Source organism: Heptranchias perlo, chromosome 19 (genome assembly GCF_035084215.1).
Source record: "Heptranchias perlo isolate sHepPer1 chromosome 19, sHepPer1.hap1, whole genome shotgun sequence".
NCBI lineage: Eukaryota > Metazoa > Chordata > Chondrichthyes > Hexanchiformes > Hexanchidae > Heptranchias > Heptranchias perlo.
Genome location: NC_090343.1, coordinates 32113302 through 32137702, shown reverse-complemented (window position 1 = coordinate 32137702; position 24401 = coordinate 32113302). Strand labels below are relative to the sequence as shown.

General features: G+C 40.9%; 1 protein-coding gene across 1 annotated transcript; it reads right to left on the bottom strand.

Annotated features, from left to right (window-relative positions):
• Positions 1-213: 213 nt before the first annotated feature.
• LOC137335292 (collagen alpha-1(I) chain-like) lies at positions 214-24033 on the bottom strand. Its single transcript, XM_068000594.1, has 5 exons — positions 23114-24033; positions 10333-10404; positions 9240-9341; positions 3245-3379; positions 214-2717 (listed from the first exon to the last, which is right to left on the bottom strand). Exons 1-5 carry the CDS (start codon positions 23987-23989, stop codon positions 2598-2600), a joined length of 1305 nt encoding a protein of 434 aa, XP_067856695.1. The 5' UTR covers positions 23990-24033; the 3' UTR covers positions 214-2597.
• Between the last annotated feature and the right edge of the window lie 368 nt (positions 24034-24401).

The window sequence follows — 24401 nt, the reverse complement described above, 5'->3', positions numbered from 1 at the left end:
TATACATCCAAAAATGCAATGATGGTACATTATCCAATCTTAATCAAACCTTTGTTTTGACAGAGATGAAATTAGGACCACAAAAAAAATTAACAAAACTGAAATGAATTGATTTAAATAATTATCATTTATATATCTAACCTAAGTAAAAAAGAACAACTTTCCCTTACTGAACATTTGAAAGTTTTTCAAACTACCCAGAAGCTACAGCAGAGCAAGAATTATAAAATAAAAAAAAGAAAACAGTACCAATACATGTGGGTGTCTGTACACATGTAATCACCTTTAATAAAGTTAAATCCTAGTAAGTACATGTTTACATGAAATTAGATTGAATCGAAAGTGTTATTTTTAAAACAATTTGTAATATTGGTATCTAAACTCATTTAAAATGAATAATTCTGCATCTGAATTTAAGTAAAATAATGTAAAAAATAGGATTGTTTACCAAGAATCCAGTGAACAACAATGAGCATGTTGGATTGATAATTGGTATGAGCAGAGTAAAGGGGTAATCAGAAATGAATTACACAACAGTACTGGGGTAGTTGTCACATGACTAAGTACAAGTACATGCAATACTCAATATATGCCTGTAATTCAACACTGACGTTATTTTGTATGCTATACAAAACATTTGCAATAATTCTCCCACTAATTTCCGTCTATAAAATAAAGTTGGCATTGCGCCAAGAGTCAGCTTGCATAGATGAGAAGGCCACCGATACTAAACAAAAATGGGTGTGAGATAACAGCACAAAAGATGTCTGCTCTGCAAAATTATAGGAAATAATAATCTACACCTTCCAATAAGGATATCAGTTCCAACATTTTGTGTATACTATGTAGAAAATAAGTGATTGGAAATGCATTATACAGCTGTAACAATCCAGAAGAGGTAGGATTAACTTCAAGTACAAAGTTTGAGCAATTTGCTATTATCCGATACCATGTGTGTTAGGATTTTTAAAATTGCTTATATTTAGTGACATAATGGCATAGTTGGAGGCAAATTTGATCATGCTTATAACAGCAGACAGGAATTTTACACGGGGTAGGATGCCCTAATAATGCTCCAACAACCTGAATTCAGTCAACAAGTGAAGTTTAACTCTGCAGTTGAACTTATCCAAACAAGGGACACAAGCTCCATTTTTATAATGCAAACCTATCCATCATTTATCTCCTATATCATAAATACTTAACTATCCTTTCAAAGCTTTTCCATCGTAGTTTCACTAGAGTTTGTATGTTCTATCAATAGCACTATAACTGCTGCCAAGTGTCTGCCCATGGCTGCATCACATGATAGGAAGAGGAGCTTTTTGCATCTTTGTATTGCTAGAATTATAATGTGGTCAGTTGACAGGAAGTGTGTTTTAACAGATAATTCTTGTCCAGCATAGTAATGATGTAAAACAGCTTCTCTTCCTATCACAACACAGAGCCCTGTGGAAAATTTGGAGCAACTGTATTGCTATTAGTGGAAAATACAAACTCCTGTGGGAAAAAGGGATAAAATTTGTCTTATTCTTCCAATAGGTAGGATTGTACTAAAAAAGTTGTAGGCTACTGGTTTGGATAACATAAATAAGAGCAAAGTCTGCACAATCTGTATGGCCATCTGAATCTTGACTACATTACAGCCATCAACCCACTTGTTTTTTTTTAAATAGTTAGTTTTCTATATTTTCCTGTTTGAGCTTTTTGTCTTCCACTATATTCCCATTTTGACTTTACCACCATAATTAGGGCGGTTTAACTCAACATCCTATGACAGGAAGCATTTTTTTGGAAAAAGACAAATGACGTTAGACTAGAGTACTTTGCTGGAAAATAAAATGTCTAATCTTCTCCCATGACAAGAAAAGTGTTCTTGTGTTTATAATATTTATGTGCCTTGCTGTTTGATTAATGATTATTTCATGCTTGAATCAAGATTGTAAGTTTAAATGTTATGGATACATAAGGAATTCTAAACAAAGGTACTAAATTAGAAGTAATTCAGAATATTAAAGTTTCATGCTTGGATTGGGTAAGCATACTTGTGGAAAACTGTACTTAATTTTCCAGGTGCCTTTGTGTCATTTAATTAAGGAGAACCACACATGCTAGACTTTATTTCTGAATTTACTTCAAATATGTACTTTTATATTCATAATATGGTAACTTGATTTGCGTTCCTTGCATTATCAAGGAAAAAAAAACAAAAAAAGAACCATATTGAGACCTGCTGGCCAGCAGCTTGGTTATGTAATACATAACAGACTGAGATTCTGTATAACATGCTACATTGGTAGGTTGGGGCTACTGCTGCATACAGGTTTTTATAATCTTCCACTGCAAACCTACACTATTCCAAAAAAACTGAACACCCTAGTTGTTTTCATGTAAGTCCATCCTTCCTAGTAGTGTTATATTTCATAGAAAACATCACCATAATTCAATAATGCACATATCACCTTTCATCCAGATGGAACTAGGAGGTGACAAAACAAATTGTACAAGACTTGCAATAACATGTTCAATTAAGTTCTTCGTGTCAATGCAACACGGTATACTCCTGATGAATAAAGTGTCCTCCTAGCTCATTACATTCAGGTGTTTGGTTTATTGCAGTACGCCCTATCAGGACTCACAGGAAAGTAGGCTTCAGTTCTGTATAGATTGGGTAGCTCATAAGTTGAGTTCTGTTGGTTGGGGCAGCTGCGTTTCTTCTGCAACAGAAAAAAAAACCACTAAATGTGCTAAAGTTCAGAAAAAGCGATTGAAGAGAAGCAATAACTGGAATACAGCTGTCTTTACACAAACACATTGATGACTTGCTCGTTGTACTGATTTGCTACAAAATAACAGACTACCTCAGGGTCAAAAATCAGTAGTCCCAACAAAAAGAAAATGAAATCCAAAAAGTAGTCAATGGTACTACTAAGGGTAGACCAGTTACAATTTCACACTTTATACATTGTGACAAACATAAGTCAAAGAACCAGAAATTTATTCCCTGATGTTGGCAGTTGCGACATGGAACAAGCTATCAAAGAACAGAATTGTTAAAATTTATTGAACAAAACTATATTTTCTGCTTTGTGTATCATTTATGTATCACCACAAATTTAATTCACAGGATTTAATTTTAAAATTATATGTTTTGTTCTTATGCAATTATTTCCTATATTTTGACAGCACTTGATCCAATAAGGGTATCCAACCCCTTATTTTGCTGTGCCTTCACTTTACTTACATTTAGAAATGAAGGTGCACTGATTGAATGTAGAAGTTTGCGAACAGCATGAGGCAAGTTTCCACAGTCCTTTTCTGCCTGAACCACTTGTTCCTCCAGTGTTGCTGCATTCTGTCCAACCATCTTCACAAAAGTCTGATAAAAGAATTAGGATACCCACAAAGCGTGACTTTATGTTAAGCAAAAACTAAGATCCTTCTTGCAACACTAGAATGATTCTGGAAAATCTGTAAATGGGTGAAGACACAAAAGTCCTGCTAGAACAGATACAAAGCCAGGACAATTAAAACTAAACTAATTCAATCTTGCATTGCACTCATCTGCCTAGATTTTCTGGAGGTTCTGTCCAATTTTGAGGCAATGACTGCGTGGACAGACTGCAGATCCATTACACCTGCTCCATTTTCTGCTGTCAAAAGTGGGTGGGCACAACTAAACATGGCATAATGATATGGTGATTAATACCTCAATATCAATCATTTCCATCTCATTTATACTGATTCATATCCATGCCAGTATGAAACTTGCATTTAGGGTTGCTAGGCCGTAACCTGAAGGCCGATGTTTAGAGGGACAAGCTAACACATTTGCAGATGTTGTAAGAACCTAATTTCAGTAAAATTTTTGTTTATTTCTTTTTTTGTTGCCACCTCTTGGCTCATTTGTTGAAGAACTGCCATTTAGCACCCATCATCTTTACAGACTAAACACCATGGGTTTCACATTGGGAATTCTCTTCTAACTTTATTCTTGATGTGGAGATGCCGGTGATGGACTGGGGTGGACAAATGTAAGGAATCTTACAACACCAGGTTATAGTCCAACAAATTTATTTTAAAATCACAAGCTTTCGGAGATTATCTCCTTCGTCAGATGATTGAATGAAAAGGTTCTCAAATCGCATATCTTATACGATGTTGGGACAGCATCACACCAATCAAAAGGTGTCGTTGTTATTCAAACAGGCCAGTCACGGAGAACAGCACGTCCCAGTACACTCGATATACATTGTGTCTTTTACACAGGCAGGCAGAAAGAAACTCAAAATGGCAGAGAGAGAGAGAGAGAGAGAGAATTTTAAAAAACATATAAATTTTCTCTCTCTCTCTGCCATTTTGAGTTTCTTTCTGCCTGCCTGTGTAAAAGACACAATGTATATCGAGTGTACTGGGACGTGCTGTTCTCCGTGACTGGCCTGTTTGAATAACAACGACACCTTTTGATTGGTGTGATGCTGTCCCAACATCGTATAAGATATGCGATTTGAGAACCTTTTCATTCAATCATCTGACGAAGGAGATAATCTCCGAAAGCTTGTGATTTTAAAATAAATTTGTTGGACTATAACCTGGTGTTGTAAGATTCCTAACTTTATTCTTGGAAGAGCAGCAGGGAGAAGATAGAAAGGTCAGGCTCTTGAGGCTGCACCACAGGCACATGGCACCAACTTGCTGATACCACCAAATCAAAAAATTCAAGAAGAACTCCTACCTGTTGGATTATAAATCGATGATACGAGCCACACAAACCAAAAAAGTCCTAGGTTCAATCTCCAGACTGTGCTATGTTAATTGATGTCAGCCAGGCAGCAGTAAGCGTACAACAATTGGCTTCAGTATCCAAGCTAGGGAGGGGAACACTGGACAGGATCTCAATACTGATCATGATATTTAGTGTCCCTGATTAGAAAAGTGAGAGCAAGAAAGAGAATGTGTGTGTGGGAGGTGGGACTGAGCTCAGATATAATGCCCCTCGCTTTAATAGTCTGCAGGCACATAACGTCAAGTCACATGTATTAAATAATAGTCACTAATGTGGGTAATGAGAAAGTGAATAGCAATAGTGAATTGTACCTCAACAAGAAGCCAATAAGTTCAGGAACTGGAGAGGGGAAAAATTCAGTGTTGTTTAATTCTAAATGATCATTTTATCATTAGTTAACTTCTTGAAACTATTTTTCCTATGTGTATTGACTGTTTATGATATGAATTTTCTGCTTTCCTAATCCACTTTACTAAGGTGGATTGTAGACATAGATTTGTTTAGAGAGGGTGTATGTGTATGGAAGCGTATTATATAGTGCCTTTGTAGAGAGAGAGCATGAGAAAGAGCTGGATGAATCAGTAAGGACTTCAAATAAAGGATCATCAAAATATCACATCTTAAAAAGTTGAAGGAGTTACTCTTGCACCAAAAAAGTAGTTTCTGTTTAGGCTTGCAAACTTTAAAATTAAAAGCTTCTTTGAATGCTAACAAGAACATTAACAGACAATAGAAGGAAACTAGGGAAGTTACTACAGCTCTTAAAATAAAATTGTACTCGTGTCTTGCCTTATAGAAAGTAACAGTAATATGATGTAAAATAATTCCCAAAAACTTCTTGCAATTAGTTACTTTGGGTGGGGGTGGGGGGGGGGGAGGGGGTAGAGAGAAGTGACATTCCTCTTAACAAAACACAGGAGAATGCCTATTTTTGTCTATTATTAAATGGCCTTCTAACAATGCTCAGCTTTGAAAAGGGTGATTTATGTTACAGTGAGGCAATGGCTGTCCTCCATTTTAGGCCAACTGCAGCCAGTTCCCAGGATCTTTTATTTTATTTATATTTAATATATATATATGAGAGAGAGAGGGAGAGAGACACACACACACACACACACTTAGCAAGCATCATAGAATTAATTACTTGACTCCAAGTTCAGTACACTCCCAGTTCAGCTCCAACTCCCAATAAAATTGTATTTCATTAGTGTACTTCAATCATGTGGGCAGTACCCTTGGCCTTCCCATCCTTTCAAAATCTTAAATGACTGCCCAGTGGGAGAGAAGTAAATTGCTAAAATAAAATTTTACAGGGAGTTACCAGTAAATTCTAGGAGTGCCAGATTCCATTTCAGGCACTCCTATGTTATTACACATCACAAGTACAGGAACAGGGGAATATCTGCAGTCATCCTGACATGTGAGACATGTAATTAAAAATATATTTTTATTTATAAAATTTGCTGTCGCCACATTGAGGGATGTTAGTGCTAGGCAGTGGGACATTTTCCAATGTGGGCACCTTTTATTAGCACCAAGAACTTTCAGGTGAGACATAACAGTCAGATGCAAGACAGCAGTCAGATTCAGCAACTAGAAGCAGAGCGAAACTCCCTCTAATCTGCTGCAATCTCAGAATATTCATCCCCCTCCACTGTGAACTTTTCCATTTCCCACATAAACCACAGTGGCCAGAGCAAGAATGCAAATTAGTGCCAAATCAGGGGCAATTTTATTTCATTTCACATAATTATTTAAATTCAACACACAGATAAAATGTCCATCAGTCTGAGCTGGATTCAAATCCAAATACACAGGTGAAAGGCTAGTGTGCTATCCCATGTAGTTCCCACCACCCTCATAAAAGTAACTTAATGAAATTAACTTCATATATTTGCAGCCATTAAAAACGAAGGGATGGCTCACAAATAGTTATTTTTTGTGAGCCTTCTCAGGAATATATAATCGAAAGTGGCTTTATAAGTTCATGCAAGCAGACATGGAACTAGTGGAGCGATCCTAAACCTTACTCTGCTGGCGATAATGTAGGACACATTCCCACTATCTATTTTGACAATCTTTATTTTACAATGGCAGCACCAGTTTTATGAGATCTGTAGAAGAAATGCATTTGACCATTAATATTAGATTCAAGATCTCTCAAGCATTCACATAACGGATATATAGAGGATGGAATGACATCCTTCTGCTGTTAAGCAAAGACCAAGACTGCCTTAGCTAAGAACTTTGGATGAAGGCCGAAAGAGTGTAATATCAAACATGGCTGCTTGATTACCATTACTGGAGTTCACTGATTTTTTAAGTATCAGATTCAAACCAAAAGGAGGGGTTTCAGGAAAATGAGTGAGATAAGATTTCCAAGCTCCTTCCACAAATGATTTCCAAGAGAACCTTCCAGAGAAGAATGATGGAAAATAATGATAGCTGCTTTGTTTCAGATAGTGCTCTGCAGATGCTGGAGTCATTCCAAAATGTAACCACTCTCACGTTATAGTGGATTAAATTTTTTGGATGAATACCAGAAAACAAATTTGCTCTATTTTGCATTTTATGTTTCATCAAAAGAATATTTCCTGGAAGCTACTAAGGCATCCACTACTGAACATGGTTGCTACTTTCTTAGCAGCCATTCCTTTTCAACAGGTAGGCAGCTCAAGAGAATCAAGTCCAGAGAAAAACATGACCTGATCAATGGGATTGCAGATCCTTCCTACAGGTCAGTGAGATTGGATTGGCAGAGCTCCATATTAAAATATGGATCATTGCTTCACAGGGCAACATGACTTTTTTTTTCAAATTATGGGTGTAGTAAATAACTATTTTATGCAAATTATGTAAATTTGAGGGGTGGGGGGCATGGAAATGCATAGATAAACATCTATCAACAGATCTTCAAGGACGGTATTATAAGCAGAATGTCTCATCTGGGGAAGACACATTGTGTGGCAAAATGGGATGTTCTAAGGAAAGGGATACAGGTTAATGAGGTTTACAGATAGCAACTCGAAAGGTGAATCCTAAATTGCATATATTAACAAGTTCAAAGTTAGACAAATTGAGTGCTAAAAATATAATGAAAGGAATGTTATTTAAGTGAAGGAGGAGGGAGAATGAAAAAGTGACCAAACATTGAAAGTATTTCAAATTATGCAGCAGGAAAGGAAAAAAAATACTAACATATGAACAGATTACAGTGAGCCAATACTTAGATTGGTAGATGTAGACTGTATTGTAACCAAAATTTAGCAGTGCTCACTGGACATACAAGAGTGCGATTCCATTTACTGTCAAGATTTTTAATTAACAAAATATAAATAGAAACCACAAAAGTCATTGAATAATACAATGAACAGGAATCCTAGGACTGGTCACAAGTGCCCAATCAAAACTATTACCACTCAGGTCTATCCTCAGTTTATTATCCATCCAATTTATTATCCAAACCATAATGGTGCCCCATTTTAGTCCTGACAGAGGGCTTTGAAGCAGTTTGGCCCTAAACGATCATATGCACCTGATAAGAAACTACCCATTCATAACTTCATTGGCAATCAAAAGTTTTCAGTCAGGAGTCAATGCTTAAGGTAAGTTAACATTGTGATTCCAGTGCAGTCATCTGTATACAGAGGGGTAGACTAAATTTCTTTCAGCAAACAGTAACAGAAACCGTTTTAAAACAAAAGATTAAAATATGGAAATTTTTTGTCATTTGAAACTAGACAGATTCTATGTTAGCTAGGGTGTTTTCATTGAAGAGAAAAAGGAAAACTACTTGGGAGGGGTGAAGATAGAAATCAGTATTAAAATAATGAAGGAAATCAGTACGGTGGAAGTAAAAAAGTTTGTGGTACAGGATTAGAAGACAGGAATATATGCTAAAGTTATAAAACAGAGCAGCTTTGCTTTCTTTTTAAACTTTCTTAGGTTCTTACTAAGATTATCTATTGATGCAATTACACAAAGTTTTCACTAAGAGGACTTCAAGTAAAGAACAGACTCCATAAAAATTATAAGTCATTGTCAGAATTCTGAGGAAAGCTTTTTAAAATGTAAATTTTCTTCTTCCCCAACCCAACTGTCTACATTTCTCTTCAACAAATATGTCACAGTTCAAGGAAGATGCACAGTGAGTGGGGCAGCGTAAACTGCAGAATTCTCCACAATACTATACTGTAACTGGGTCACACCATCTGCTATCCAAACGAGGTAACCAAATAGCACTGAGCACATTGGAGCACCTCACTAAAGTTTAATGCTTCATCCAAAAACACTACATGAGAACTTGGAAAACTCACCTGATGTAGGATTCATGTCACAGTTCAACCATGCTACTACAGCTTCCACCACCTGAGGTATATTTTATATTTGGACATTTGTGATTCAGAAATTTAAATTCATAAGTTGTAGAAAATGCACTAAAAAAGTTACAAACCTCCATCTTATCAATCTTTGCGTACACCTTCTTCATTTCCAGTGCCTTGACCTTTATTTTTGGAACATTTTCATTCAGAATCTGTGAAGAGTCATTTCGAATCTGTAAGAAATGGAAAGCTTTAGTTACCGTATACAAATCAGAATATTTGAAAGAAATTACTTTATAGAAATATTGTATTCTTCTGAAGTCTTTGCTTCCTTAGTCATCTCCTTCACTCAAATTAATGCCCCAGGCCTATCAAGAACTGAGCAGCCCTTGCTAGACAGATAAACATACACCCCTGTCCATGCCATGCATGTTCGTCCTATGAAGCGCCTTGAGACGTTTTACTACATAAAAGGCAATGTAAAAATGGACGTAGTAGTTGTTCCTAACTAACCCCATTTCCACTATAATGGAATACATTATGGCACTCTCTCCACATGGACAAGCAGACAACACAATGCAGATTTGCTGCTTAACTGATCAGACAGTTCTTCCCGAAAACTAGTAAGCCCGGCTCTGTCATTTTATTCTCTGCAAATCACAAGAGGGTTATTGACAGAAGAAAGACAGAACCACAGACCAAGTTAATAATAAATCTTCCTGAGATTTAAGGAAATGCTTACCTTTACACAACTGGCTACCTTGTATCAGCCTGCAGAATACAACATGTGCCCTAAACAGTCAGGGCACTCATTTTTTCCCCCTGCTGAGATGGTTCACAAGACAGCTATCTAGGTTTGTGCACACTCTGGTTTATTATTCAGATCAACCAACCAAATTTATTTTTCACATCAAATAAGGTGTCACACAAGTTAGAATCTAGTTGCAAGTAGTTGGTTGAATAGTTAATTCTCTGCACTCTGATGAGAATACTAGAATACATCACCCAAAGCTCAGTGATATAGCTGGGTATTTGTCAAGCCCTGTCCATTTAGAATGTCAGCAAAACTGCTGAACCCTTGATACAATGCTAAGTTCTGTGAACTCCCAGACAGCATCAGAATAGAATTGATTTTCACCCCCTTTTAAAATATGTGATGCATGAATTGCCTATGCACTGCACCACCATTATGTTTGGTTTAAAAAGAAATACAGTAATACTTACCATGTCAAGCATTCCACAAAATTCATCCAGTCTGATTAACATTTCTTCAATGCTCTCATCAAGTTCCTTAGCCTACACAAGAACAACACAAGACACTATGAGCCAATTTTGATAAATGGATACCCAAGTCATACATAAATTTTCAATATCCTAATCACTTCCCATTCTAATTCAGGGTTAGTTTTCTCAATACATTAATGGCTTCATATTCTGGACATTAAAAGAGAACTCCACCTCCACTGTACATAGAGCTTAAACAAAGATTATCTCTTTATCAAAGATGTTTAAAATATTTTCCATCTTTTTAGTCATGCGAACTATAATGTTAGATTTGGAACATTGGTCTGTTTAAGAATAATATCTGCCCTATGAAAAATGGGGATCCTTGTGGATTCGACTCCCACTGCAGGGTTTGAACACATAATCTAGACTGACACTTCAGTGCAGTACTGAGGGTGTGCTGTATTGCCAGGAGATGCTGTCATTCAAATGAGACATTAACACAATGCCTGGTCTGTCTATTTCGGAGTACGTAAAAGATCCCATGGCACAATTCAAAGATGAGCATTAAGTTGTGTGTGTTTTAGCCAACATCACCAAACCAGATTAACCAAATTTATCTCATTTGCTGTTTGCTTGACCTTCCTTTCAAATTGGCTGCTGTATTTACATAAGTAAGTGATTACACTTCAAAAGTAATTAATTGGCTGTAAAGAGCTTTGGGACATCCTGAGGATATGATTAAGTGCTAAATACATGCAAGTCCTTTTTTTTTCCAATGAATTTTAATTTAAACTCCAATTTTGGTATAATTTTACCCATACAACAAATTGGTACAAATGTGCATTGTGAAAACAGATTTACAGCATGCAGTCAAAAGCAAACTATCAGTATTCTAGATATATTAAACACAAATAACGGCCATAAAATCTAAACCAGGAATGTCAAGGCTTTTTGTCTTTGTGGGCCACTTAAGTGCATATCATGGAGCCTCGCAGGCCACGTATAAATTTTAAACAAATGCATATATTTCAATCTGCAGAAACAAACAGATCTTGGTGTCCTGATTTAGATTTTATCCACTAATGATGCAACAGCACTGAGAGCAGCTCCATGACAAACGATTAGGCTCACAAAATTCAATTGTAAACAATTTTATAACACCAAGTTATAGTCCAACAATTTTATTTGAAAATCACAAGCTTTCAGAGGCTTCCTCCTTCCTCAGGTGAACGTGGAAATGAAATCCTCGAACCTATCACATTTATAAATCACAGAACAATACCTGGTGATTACAGATAGTCTTTTCAACTGCCCGTTGCCAAGGCAATCAAAGTGTTCAGACAGAGAGGTGTTACCTACAGGGCCACCGAATATACAAACAACCAAAAAAAAGAGCGAGGCAGAAATATAGAAACATCCGGAAGGAAGAGAAAGACAGCAAATGACCCATTATATTAAAAACAGATAACTTTTGTTCGCTGGTGGGGTTACGTGTAGCGTGACATGAACCCAAGATCCCGGTTGAGACCGTCCTCATGGGTGCGGAACTTGGCTATCAATTTCTGCTCGACGATTTTGCGTTGTCGTGTGTCTCGAAGGCCGCCTTGGAGTACGCTTACCCGAAGGTCGGTGGCTGAATGTCCTTGACTGCTGAAGTGTTCCCCGACTGGGAGGGAACCCTCCTGTCTGGCGATTGTTGCGCGGTGTCCGTTCATCCGTTGTCGCAGCGTCTGCATGGTCTCGCCAATGTACCATGCTCTGGGGCATCCTTTCCTGCAACGTATGAGGTAGACAACGTTGGCCGAGTCACAGGAGTATGAACCATGCACCTGGTGGGTGGTGTCCTCTTGTGTGATGGTGGTATCTGTGTCAATGATCTGGCATGTCTTGCAGAGGTTACCGTGGCAGGGTTGTGTGGTGTCGTGGACGCTGTTCTCCTGAAAGCTGGGTAATTTGCTGCGAACGATGGTCTGTTTGAGGTTGGGTGGCTGTTTAAAGGCGAGTAGTGGAGGTGTGGGGATGGCCATAGCGAGGTGTTCGTCGTCACTGATGACATGTTGAAGGCTGCGGAGAACATGGCGTAGTTTCTCCGCTCCGGGGAAGTACTGGATGACGAAGGGTACTCTGTTGGTTGCGTCCAGTGTTAGTCTTCTGAGGAGTTCTATGCGATTTTTCGCTGTGGCCCGTCGGAACTGTCGATCGATGAGTCGAGCGTCATATCCCGTTCTTACTAGGGCGTCTTTCAGCGTCTCTAGGTGTCCATCGCGTTCCTCCTCGTCTGAGCAGACCCTGTGTATTCGCAGGGCCTGTCCATAGGGGATGGCCTCTTTGACGTGGTTAGGGTGGAAGCTGGAAAAGTGGAGCATCGTGAGATTGTCCGTGGGCTTGCGGTAGAGTGAGGTGCTGAGGTGCCCGTCTTTGATGGAGATTCGTGTGTCCAAGAAAGAAACTGATGCTGAGGAGTAGTCCATGGTGAGCTTGATGGTGGGATGGAACTGGTTGATGTTATCGTGTAGTCTCTATAGTGATTCTTCGCCGTGGGTCCATAGAAAGAAAATGTCGTCGATGTATCTGGTGTATAGCGTTGGTTGGAGGTCCTGTGCAGTGAAGAAGTCCTGCTCGAACTTGTGCATGAAAATGTTGGCATATTGGGGTGCGAATTTGGTCCCCATGGCTGTTCCGTGTGTTTGGGTAAAGAACTGGTTATCGAAGGTGAAGACATTGTGATCCAGGATGAAGCGGATGAGTTGTAGGATGGCGTCTGGAGATTGGCTGTTGTTGGTGTTGAGTATTGATGCTGTCGCAGCGATGCCGTCATCGTGGGGGATACTGGTGTAGAGTGCTGAGACGTCCATCGTGGTGAGAAGTGTTCCTGGTTCAACTGGTCCGTGGGTACTGAGTTTTTGTAGGAAGTCTGTAGTGTCGCGACAGAAGCTGGAGGTTCCCTGTACGATGGGTTTCAGGATGCCCTCGATGTATCCGGAGAGGTTCTCACACAGGGTTCCGTTGCCTGATACGATAGGACGTCCGGGTGTGTTGGCTTTGTGTATCTTTGGGAGGCAGTAGAAGTCTCCCACGCGGGGAGTACGTGGAATGAGAGCACGTAGGATGCTTTGAAGGTCTGGATCGAAGGTCTTGATCAGTTTGTTGAGCTGGTGGGTGCGTTCTTTGGTCTGATCTGCGAGTAACCGTCTGTAGCGTTCCTGGTTGTCCAGTTGTTGGTATGCTTCTTTGCAATAGTCCGTTCTGTTCTGTATGACGATGGCTCCTCCTTTGTCCGCTGGTTTGATGACGATGTTGCGGTTGGTCTTGAGAGCGTTGATGGCGTTGTGTTGTGCTCGGGTGACATTCTGGACTGTCTTCTGAGTGCGGCTGATGAATCTGGCATTGACGCATTTCCTGACAGCTTGAGCATACATGTCAAGCTGAGGGCAGCGACCCTCCGGAGGAGTCCAGTTTGACTCTTTCCTCTTCGGTTGCTGTACCGCGGATCCCTCTGTCTGCTGTTCCGGATCGTTGATTGTCTTCATTGGGTTCGCTGCTGAAATCTTGGGGTTTGTGGAAGTATTCCCGGAGCCTCATTCTCCTGATGAATTCCTCTGTGTCCGCCGCGACACTAGTGGGGTCCATTTTGGTAGTGGGGCAGAAATTGAGCCCTCGGCTGAGAACTTCGATTTCGTCTGGTTGAAGGGTGTGGTCGAACAAATTGACGATAGACTTCCCTGTGGTTGCAACCATGGTACCAGGGGAAGCTTGGTCGATGCTGGTGGTGATGCCGAGTTTCTCAAGCTTCCTGCTCTTGGTTTTCATGTAGGCAGCGTAGTTCCATTGCCTCGTTTGTTTGGCGGTATCTCGTAGCTGGTCTGCTGTGTCCTGAGTACAGGTTGAGAGTATGGACTCTATCTTAGTTTCGAGGTTGCGGCGTCTGCTGTAGAGTTGGTGTACGAGATGGTTGCGGAGTGTGCGAGAGGTACGACGGCAGAGTCTCTCAGCGTAATCCGAGTTGTATGTGGACTTGAGTGGGTTTGTGATCTGTAGTCCTTTCGGGATCTTGTCTGCTTTCTTGCAGCTCTGTAAAAACTTGATGTCTGTGTCTATATGGCCATCCCCACACCTACACTACTCGCCTTTAAACAGCCACCCAACCTCAAACAGACCATCGTTCGCAGCAAATTACCCAGCTTTCAGGAGAACAGCATCCACGACACCACACAACCCTGCCACGGTAACCTCTGCAAGACATGCCAGTTCATCGTCACAGATACCACCATCACACGAGAGGACACCACCCACCAGGTGCATGGTTCATACTCCTGTGACTCGGCCAACGTTGTCTACCTCATACGTTGCAGGAAAGGATGCCCCAGAGCATGGTACATTGGCGAGACCATGCAGACGCTGCGACAACGGATGAACGGACACCGCGCAACAATCGCCAGACAGGAGGGTTCCCTCCCAGTCGGGGAACACTTCAGCAGTCAAGGACATTCAGCCACCGACCTTCGGGTAAGCGTACTCCAAGGCGGCCTTCGAGACACACGACAACGCAAAATCGTCGAGCAGAAATTGATAGCCAAGTTCCGCACCCGTGAGGACAGCCTCAACCGGGATCTTGGGTTCATGTCACGCTACACGTAACCCCACCAGCGAACAAAAGTTATCTGTTTTTAATATAACGGGTCATTTGCTGTCTTTCTCTTCCTTCCGGATGTTTCTATGTTTCTGCCTCTCTCTCTCTCTCTCTCTCTTTTTTTTGGTTGTTTGTATATTCGGTGGCCCTGTAGGTAACACCTCTCTGTCTGAACACTTTGATTGCCTTGGCAACGGGCAGTTGAAAAGACTATCTGTAATCACCAGGTATTGTTCTGTGATTTATAAATGCGAAAGGTTCGAGGATTTCATTTCCACATTCACCTGAGGAAGGAGGAAGCCTCCGAAAGCTTGTGATTTTCAAATAAAATTGTTGGACTATAACTTGTTGTTGTAAAATTGTTTACATTTGTCAACCCCAGTCCATCACCGGCATCTCCACATCACAAAATTCAAAGCAGCAGGTAAGAAATAGAATGGAGTTGCCTGAGGAAGTCGGATTATTAGCAGCCCGACTGGCCAACCCTGGACAGGTATAGGGTCAGGCTGCTGGCTTCCTGGAAGGCAAGAATTCAAGAGGCAGATGAACAGTCTGGGGGAGTCTGTCTGCTAGACCTCCTAAGGGAAGATAACCCTAGAGGGACAACGATCTCTTCTAGAGGAATAGGCCAAACCAGTTACAAAAAAAAAGTACTGGTTGAAAGCATATATTCTAGTCTGCTAACAGGGATAGTGTGTGATGCTTTGTTGTTTTATATGTTGCAAAAACCTTAACGAATAAGTTATAATTGAGGGTTTACTACTCTGTTCGATCATGTGTAATCTGTAAAATAAATCAGCTCCTCGATTTGTTATGGTTCGTTATTATTATAGAAACCTATATAAGGGATCCTGTTAAATAATGTATTACAGCAATGATCCATTTCCTGCACAAGTGTTGAGTGGATAGAAGTGGTGGTACAGGAAATCGATTGGACTTCTCAAAGGCCTTAGTTATCACCTAAATAAAGCTTTTCATATAAATAATAAAAGCATGGTTGTTAACTGTATCCATGTGATTTATATCAATTAGTGTTAATTGTATTCAGGTGGTGGGTATCAATTAGGAACTCTCGTGTATCCACTTATAAGAGCTTATCTAGGGTGTAGTGTGGGTGTAATGTGGATCATTGTGAATACAGGCTTGGAAGTAACTGAAGACCAGGCTCTAGTATTCTATCTTTTACCACCGGGCCATCCAGTTTATTACAATGGTTGGATTAATTACCTTTTGCATTCTCCAACAGCAGGATCCATTCTATCATCAACTTTAAAAAAAATAAAATGCATATCAGGATGCTAGTTCACCAAATGCGCTATTGGCCATCCAGCTATTTGGAGCATCAATTCCAAAATGGCAGACTCTGCAATGATGGGGGGAGATCAGCTCAATTATGTAATTTTTTTTTTAAACTACAAGAAAAACACACATACAACATGAATTTATGTTGAAAGGTCTGGATATGAAACAGCTAGTCTTTGTCATTTTAATTACCTCTGACCAAAAAGAAAACTTGGAAATAAAATTGTCACTTCATGACCACAAAAATACTGGTGTACATTATCCATTTGCTTACATCTCTTGTTTCCTGATATTCTAGCACCACATATCTAGTACATTGGCAGTGGGGGGCAAGAAAAAGAAAAGGAACAGGAATATTGTCGCCATCTGTGTTATAACTAGCATTGCATCACTGCAGTTTGCTGTTACTAATTAAAGGTCTACATTAACAGCTTAAGCGTGCTATTAGCAGCTGCTACAATTATTTTTTTCTTGAATCACTTTATCTCTGCACTAAACCACTATTAAGACTCCACTGAAGCTACGTAAACAGCCAGTCTTGGATCTACAAGAGATTTAACTTGCCCCTAATTTGTGTAACAGCTAGTGTATGTGATGGAAAAGTTCCAATTCCTAAAACATGCAAAGAAGTTGGTAACGGTAACTGGATGGCAGAGTTGGCCAGTTGCTGTCCTTTCACCTCTGGGATCTGGGTTTATATCCAGCCCAGAGTAATGGGATGAAAGTCTCCTCTGGCTGTAAGCTCGTGAAATATGGTTGAGCAGTCAATCCAATTCACTGTGGGCATGGACCTACGGCACAAAACTGCCCCTAACTGGCACTCACTTAAACAAACCTAAGGATGGCTGATGCGGAAAATGGAAAAAGTGCAACACTGCTTGCATATTGTTGGGGCAGCGTAGAGGGAGCTTTACTATCGAGCTGTCCCATACCTAAGCTACAGTGCTTGATGGAGCTCGAAATGTAAATGGAAACATCCCTCACCTTGACTACAAAGGGAAAAAATACACATTTAAAAAACATGCAATTAGTTTTATAGGTCAGAATTTACTCTATTGTAAATGACCTTTTAAAATCTAACCATACAGGTATTCAGTAAGGATGCTAGGGAAATGTCATTAAATCATCACACTGGCAGTGAATAAAGTGCAATGACAGAATGGCTTTACATTAAGTCATATGTTTACATTATTCTGGTATCAGCATAATTCCATTGTTATGAAAGTATTGATAAAAGGTATGAAATTTAAGAAAGCAATATAAATACACACACTTCCCTACATTACAAGTGACTACATTTCAAAAGTACTTCATTGGCTGTGAAGAACTTTGAGACATCCTGAGGTTGTGAAAGGTGCTTTATAAGTTGTTTTCTTTCTTCTATAAATATACTGGAGAAGGTATGTTGGTATGAATCCGGTATTAATCCAACTCTGGAAATAACTATTTGCAAACTAGCTATTTATGTATACAACAATCCAGGTTGCAATAATGTGTACAATTATATGGACGGAAGTTCAACTGTTTGAGTTAATTAGTTGTGGCATTACTTACAGATAAAGGGGAGAGGAGATTTGGCTCAGGGAGAACTGGGCATGGAGTAGAAAAAATAATTTTAAAAAATGACAATACATAAAAATAGAAAATAAAGAAGTCTGCCTCACATGTTCTTATGAACAGATTTGATTTGTCTGTCATGTCATGTGCTTAGCACAGTTCAATCAGCAATGATACAGGCGCATTGACATACAATTTTAGACAAGATTAATATAGATACATAATACATGAATAGTTTTCTCATTTTCATCTTATAAATGAATAATACTTTTATTTAAAGGGGGAGGACAAATCAAGTAATCCCCCCTCTTTATAAGGAGAAATGATTAGTCTACGGAGAATTTTTATTAACTTTTTTTTTTAAAAAGCCTTTTAAAATCTTTTTTTTTAATCTGGCTTGGGAGACCCTGAAGTCCAGTCTCGTTCCATGTTAGGCCACTCTGGGTACTTCACTAATGGAAACATCTCATATGCCTAAAGCAGCTTCACAAGGAGCAGCAGGTGTCACGACTGAAGACCAACCCAAAAGCCACTTGACATTAGAAAAACATGCAATAGGCTGGGAAAGCAAATAATTAAATCTGCAATATTGTTTCATGGGGGTCCTGTGGCTACAGAGCAACTCTGTACCCACTTTGAATTCACTCCCCCTCTATTTCTTACAGAGGAGCTGTCACCAAAGCAGCATGGCAGGGAGGCAGACCCAACTGTTAGTAGAAAAATTTAAATTTAAAAAAAAGATCTATCAAAATTCTCCTGAGAGTAATACTCTCTACTACAAAAAGGGCAAATTACTTTGAAGAAAACATACTGACTCTAGACTTTCCCCCTCCTTTAAAAGGAGATATTAGTATACAAAGGATGTAATTTTTTTTAGGCAATCAATGCCAATTATGTCCCTATAAACCTGCAGTAATAATTAATCCTTTGATGAGAACACAGCACTAACAATATGAAAGGTACTGACAGCTGGAATTCTCATTGACAGCAGCTGCTACCGCCCCAAATATTAGCTGCAACCCAAATTTACAGACTCTACATAAAACTAAAGTAGTGCCTGATCACTGATGATGGGGAGGAGGGGAAGTGATAAAAATTTGAGGCTCGCATGAATTATAAACAATAGAGCTGGCACCTGAATCCCTGAAATAGATTAGTACCTCGTGACTACTTACAAGCATCCATTATTCTCTATTTTAACATGGCTTTGCTTGTGTATCTAAGTAAGGTAAAGTACTATCTGGCTAACAAAATAAAGAGAAACTGATATAAAACGTTGAATGTTTAAGATATCAAACACATTTTGCACAGTCACATAGTTTTGGGTACTTTGTGGCATCATAGGCTCCGACCATGCAATGCTGCATACATGTAACTAGCAAATTATATATTTTTTTATAAACAAGCTAAAGCACTAATTGTGCAGTAATAACCTCAGTAAAAAATGGTCAAAAATGTATAACATGCCCTTTTTAAAAATCTAATTCCCCTTTCTATAATTAGATCACCTTGTGCCATGCATCAGCTGATGGCGAGATGTCCACCCAGTCCTAGGACTCCACCAATATTGCTCTGAAACTAGTTAATGGGAGATGCATCAGGAGCCTGGAAAAAATCCATCATTCTCTCTCGGAAAATCCAAACCTCTTCCCCACAGAAACACAGCGAAGATCAGAAAATCAGCCACATGGGGAGAAATCACAAACTCAGAAGCACAGCCCACAACTCCAATATGCTGCACAGAGATGTTCAAGAGCACTAGACTACTGCACACAAAAGCCAGATAGTGCTTTACCTTACTTAGAAACACAAGCAAAGCCATGTTAAAATAGAGAATAATGGGTGCTTATAAGTAGTCACGAGGTACTAATCTATTTCAGGGATTCAGATGCCAGCTCTATTGTTTATAATTCATGCGAGCCTCAAATTTAGTATCACGCTCATTTCTAAAGTGTTTAACGAGAATTTTCTCAAAAATGCCAAAATTACCATTTTAATGAATCAGTAAGTGCAAATAAAAATGACATTTAAATCCTGAAGTACTCTTCCTAATTTGTCAAATATAATATGTTTGGGAAAAAAAATTTGGAGGAGAGGGAAGGGGGTGGTGGTGAAAGAGTTAGGCTAATGTGACCAAAACTTCATGTCTGATTAATAAACAATTTGGTATCAGATGTGAAGGGGATGCAGGCACAGACTTTTAACACAATCTGATTTTTCTGAACTGAAGTGACATTTAGATGGCTAGCCTTTCTTCATTTATATACAAGACAACTTGTATATAAATGAAGAAAGGCTAGACATCTTGTATATAAATACACATTTAGAATCACCACAATCTGTAGAAAAATGGCATTTCACTATACAAAGAACTCTTCCAAAACATGGGTATCTACAACTTTTTTGCACACATGGAGAATATGAAAATCAAAACTGAGCTACAAATTGAAAAGAAAAAGTAATTGGTGTGAAAAATATTGGATGGTACAGTTTCTTAGATTTTTTGAAATGTAGACCTTTATACTCATTACCAGATACTTTCTATAAATATTGTAAAATGTATAATCTGAATAGAAATTTTTTTTTTTTAAAAACCTGGGAGTAAAACAGACTAAAATTATTCAGATAACAATGTTTTCCCAAAGTGAGGCTCCAGATAAGCTACAAAACTGGTCTGAAATTGTGCCCCTGTTCATACTGACAATCTTCAAGCTTATAGCAGTTGATAAGCCTTTCAAAGTTGCAGTCAGGAAGATGTGGAAAACCCGATGGCCTCACATTTTCCACTCAGGTAGCAGAATGAGGACTACCACCATGTCTGAACTATGCCGATAAGAATCTGTGCTCTAAGGGGCTGTGTGTCAAGAGACTTACAAAGGCTAAAATCAGAGAAACCAGTTGTTGCACCCAAATCAGACATTGAATCTCTTCAAGATGACTCTGGAGGAATCAGAAGTTATGACAGAGAGGCATCATACAGAAGAATGTTCTGCTGATAGCTGGATTGGTCTTAGGCTTTGGCCCTGTGAAATGATAATGCCATAATATATAGTATTTTACTGTTGGTAATAAAGTTAACAGATTATAATGGTTAGGGTACCCTGTCAGTGGTATAGTGCAAATAGTGCTTGAAAACATTACTGAAATAATGTTTTGTTGTGTTGTGTTGTGTTCCAGGCAAGGAGGCTGCATGTTACAGTACAATATTTAAATCTACGTATCTATTTCACAAAGAACATCATTGAATGGAATGGTTCTTTCAATGGCAAGTAACATAATCTTGCTGGTGACCTTTAAAATCTTATTTCAGGATTTTGAATTCTGCATCTGACCCACGTTTACTATTCATTCATTTTTTCCAAAAGTTTCATATTGTGAGACAACAAAATGAATCAGCAACATTGTTATACAATTAATTGGATACTAAATTAAATAAACTATGTTTCCATTTTTCACTAAAAATTAAGACTTTTAGGTCTATGTTGTATTTAAACTGGATCAGAGTTCAGACTGGCAGTCTCATTTGCAGGATTTTGATACCACAGTTCAATATTAGCAAAACTGAAGCTATTATGTTAGCTCTTACCAGTACCTAAGTGCCACTGGCACCGACATCCAACTTTCCTGGCTGTTTGCCAAGGCTGAGCCCAGATGCAACCTCAAAGTTCTGTTTGATCTCAAGCTGAGTTCATTACTAAGATTGGCTTCCTTTACCTCTGGGACCCTCACCCCCTCTACCCTCATCACTTCTACAACTGATTTTTCAAATGGTCTCTTCAGTGACCACTCCACCTCCATAAGCTTCAGCTAATCCACAACTCAGTCACCCAAGTCCTCACACACCTCAACTACCCCCCATTAAGTCATAGATTTGCATTTTTATTTTCAGATTACTCAATGACCTCAGCTTATGCAATTTCAGAATCCTCCAGCCATATATCTGGGTCAGCAACCTTCATTCCTGATTCCTGCTTGTTCTGTTGCTTCCCCTTTTCCATTGAAGGGAGAAAGGTGGATACTGAGCAGGGGGTAAGGAATTTAAGGAAGGGAAGGGGAAGACCCAAGCATAGTTAATTGGTAAGTTTTTAGGAGGATTTTCAAGCAGGGAGAGGGATATCAAAGCCCAGGAGCATACTGACGGAGAGAAGTAACAAAGCACAGGAGCATAATGACTGAAAAAGTGGGGAGTGCATTATACCGTAGCTACCCATCTGAGATCAGCAGCTCTCAATACATTTTACTAAAGCTCCAGGTAGGTTTATAATAAGTGTCCACAGGGTTCAAGGGATTTCTGCCTAAACACTTCTTAAACCAGGTTTGGCATCACATTTAACCCCATGTATTGTCAAACTCGAGCACTATGAACAGAAAATTAAAAAAATACTGCAGATGCTAACGATCCAAAACAAAAACAGAAAATGCTGGATACACTCAGCAGGTCAAGCAGCATCTGTGCAGAAAAGGCAAGTTGATATTTGGGGGATGTGGACCCTTTATCACGACTTAGAAGATATCACGGATGAACCGATTAACATGCATAATATCTTCCAGGTCCACACCTGATAAAGGGTCCACACACCCAAAACGTTGACTTGTCTGTTCTTTCCAAAGATACTGCCTGCTGTGTTTCTAAAATTTTCTGTTTTCAAGCAGTATGAAAATGCCTTCTCCAGGAGTCTCTCATTGCTCCCCTCTGGAGTTTGGTCAGAAGGGAAAGGACTTGCATTTATATCGCACCTTTTTTCAACGTTAGGATGTCCCAAAGTACTTTACTGCCACTGTTGAAGTGTAGTCACTGTGGTAATGTAGGGAAATAAGGCAGCTAATTCATGCACAGCAAGGTCCCACAAACAGCAATGAGATAATGACCAGATTATGTTTTTAACGATGTTAGTGGTTTAGAATCTCCCTCTAAAGATATATTGTCACGATTGAGAATCCACAGCGATGTTAAAGTTGCAGTATAAATGCACCTTTTGCAAGAGAAGGATCGTGTAAATACCAGTAATATTTCAGATCTGTAAGGACTTCCAACTTCTGGTGCATGGACAGAACTAATGAAATCTACAAGAACCAAACTATAAAGCTGTCAGTTTGGGATATGCGAACACCTTACGCTGACTATCAACAGAATGCATTTAAACAACACAAATTACACCAAACCACAAATATTTTCATGTATTGAATATTGATGTTTGAAGTTAAGGATTTTGCTAAGTTAAAGGTTAATGTTTTAAACTGGGTGTTAAATCCATCAGGCCAACCTGAGCCGGGTCGGACCGAGCGTACCTCTCGGCAGGGGTCAACTCTCAGACACGCCGCCAGCTCCTGCGCGCCCTGCCGCACCACCCAGCTCTGCACCGCTCCGGCCACAGACGCCCCGGCCGGCGTGTCCGCTCGCTCCGAGTCCGGGGTCCCGCTCTCCCCGGCCGGCGTGTCCGCTCGCTCCGAGTCCGGGGTCCCGCTCTCCCCGGCCGGCGTGTCCGCTCGCTCCGAGTCCGGGGTCCCGCTCTCCCCGGCCGGCGTGTCCGCTCGCTCCGAGTCCGGGGTCCCGCTCTCCCCGGCCGGCGTGTCCGCTCGCTCCGAGTCCGGGGTCCCGCTCTCCCCGGCCGGCGTGTCCGGGGTCCCGCTCTCCCCGGCCGGCGTGCCCGGGGTCCCGCTCTCCCCGGCCGGCGTGCCCGGGGTCCCGCTCTCCCCGGCCGGCGTGTCCGGGGTCCCGCTCTCCCCGGCCGGCGTGTCCGGGGTCCCGCTCTCCCCGGCCGGCGTGTCCGGGGTCCCGCTCTCCCCGGCCGGCGTGTCCGCTCGCTCCGAGTCCGGGGTCCCGCTCTCCCCGGCCGGCGTGCCCGGGGTCCCGCTCTCCCCGGCCGGCGTGCCCGGGGTCCCGCTCTCCCCGGCCGGCGTGTCCGGGGTCCCGCTCTCCCCGGCCGGCGTGTCCGGGGTCCCGCTCTCCCCGGCCGGCGTGTCCGGGGTCCCGCTCTCCCCGGCCGGCGTGTCCGGGGTCCCGCTCTCCCCGGCCGGCGTGTCCGGGGTCCCGCTCTCCCCGGCCGGCGTGCCCGGGGTCCCGCTCTCCCCGGCCGGCGTGTCCGGGGTCCCGCTCTCCCCGGCCGGCGTGTCCGGGGTCCCGCTCTCCCCGGCCGCTCGCTGCAGACTCATCTCCTCAGACATGAAGCGCTTTGGTTCTGCGCAGTCTCCCCGCTTCTCGGCCGGTTACCCCGGCGACGGCACGAGCGCGTCAGCAATCGCTTGGCGCCAGTTGTCCGCTGCGCAACTCTGGGCTCCCGAGGCTCCACCCTGCAGGAGGCAGTGTGACCGACCCCGAGAGGGCGCCACCTGGTGGCAGGAGGGCAGCACTGATCCAGGGCGTATAAACCACCTGTGGAAACTCCCGCCTCCCCGAGAGAGAAACAGCCCATTGCCCCCACTCTCTAACAGGTCTCTCTTTTTAAAATGTTTATCCACTCCCCTTTTAAAAGCTGTAAACAATTTTACAACACCAAGTTATAGTCCAGCAATTTTATTTTAAATTCACAAGCTTTCGGAGATTTTCTCCTTCCTCAGGCAAATGTTTCAAGATCTT

Coding starts and splice junctions, on each gene's coding strand:
- LOC137335292 (XM_068000594.1), bottom strand. CDS start 23,989: ATGTCTGAGGAGATGAGTCTGCAGCGAGCGGCCGGGGAGAGCGGGACC. Junction 10,405..23,113: donor GAGTTGACCCCTGCCGAGAG/GTACGCTCGGTC, acceptor GTTCTTGTGTAG/GCTAAGGAACTTGATGAGAG. Junction 3,380..9,239: donor CAAAGATTGATAAGATGGAG/GTTTGTAACTTT, acceptor TTCTTTTATCAG/ACTTTTGTGAAGATGGTTGG.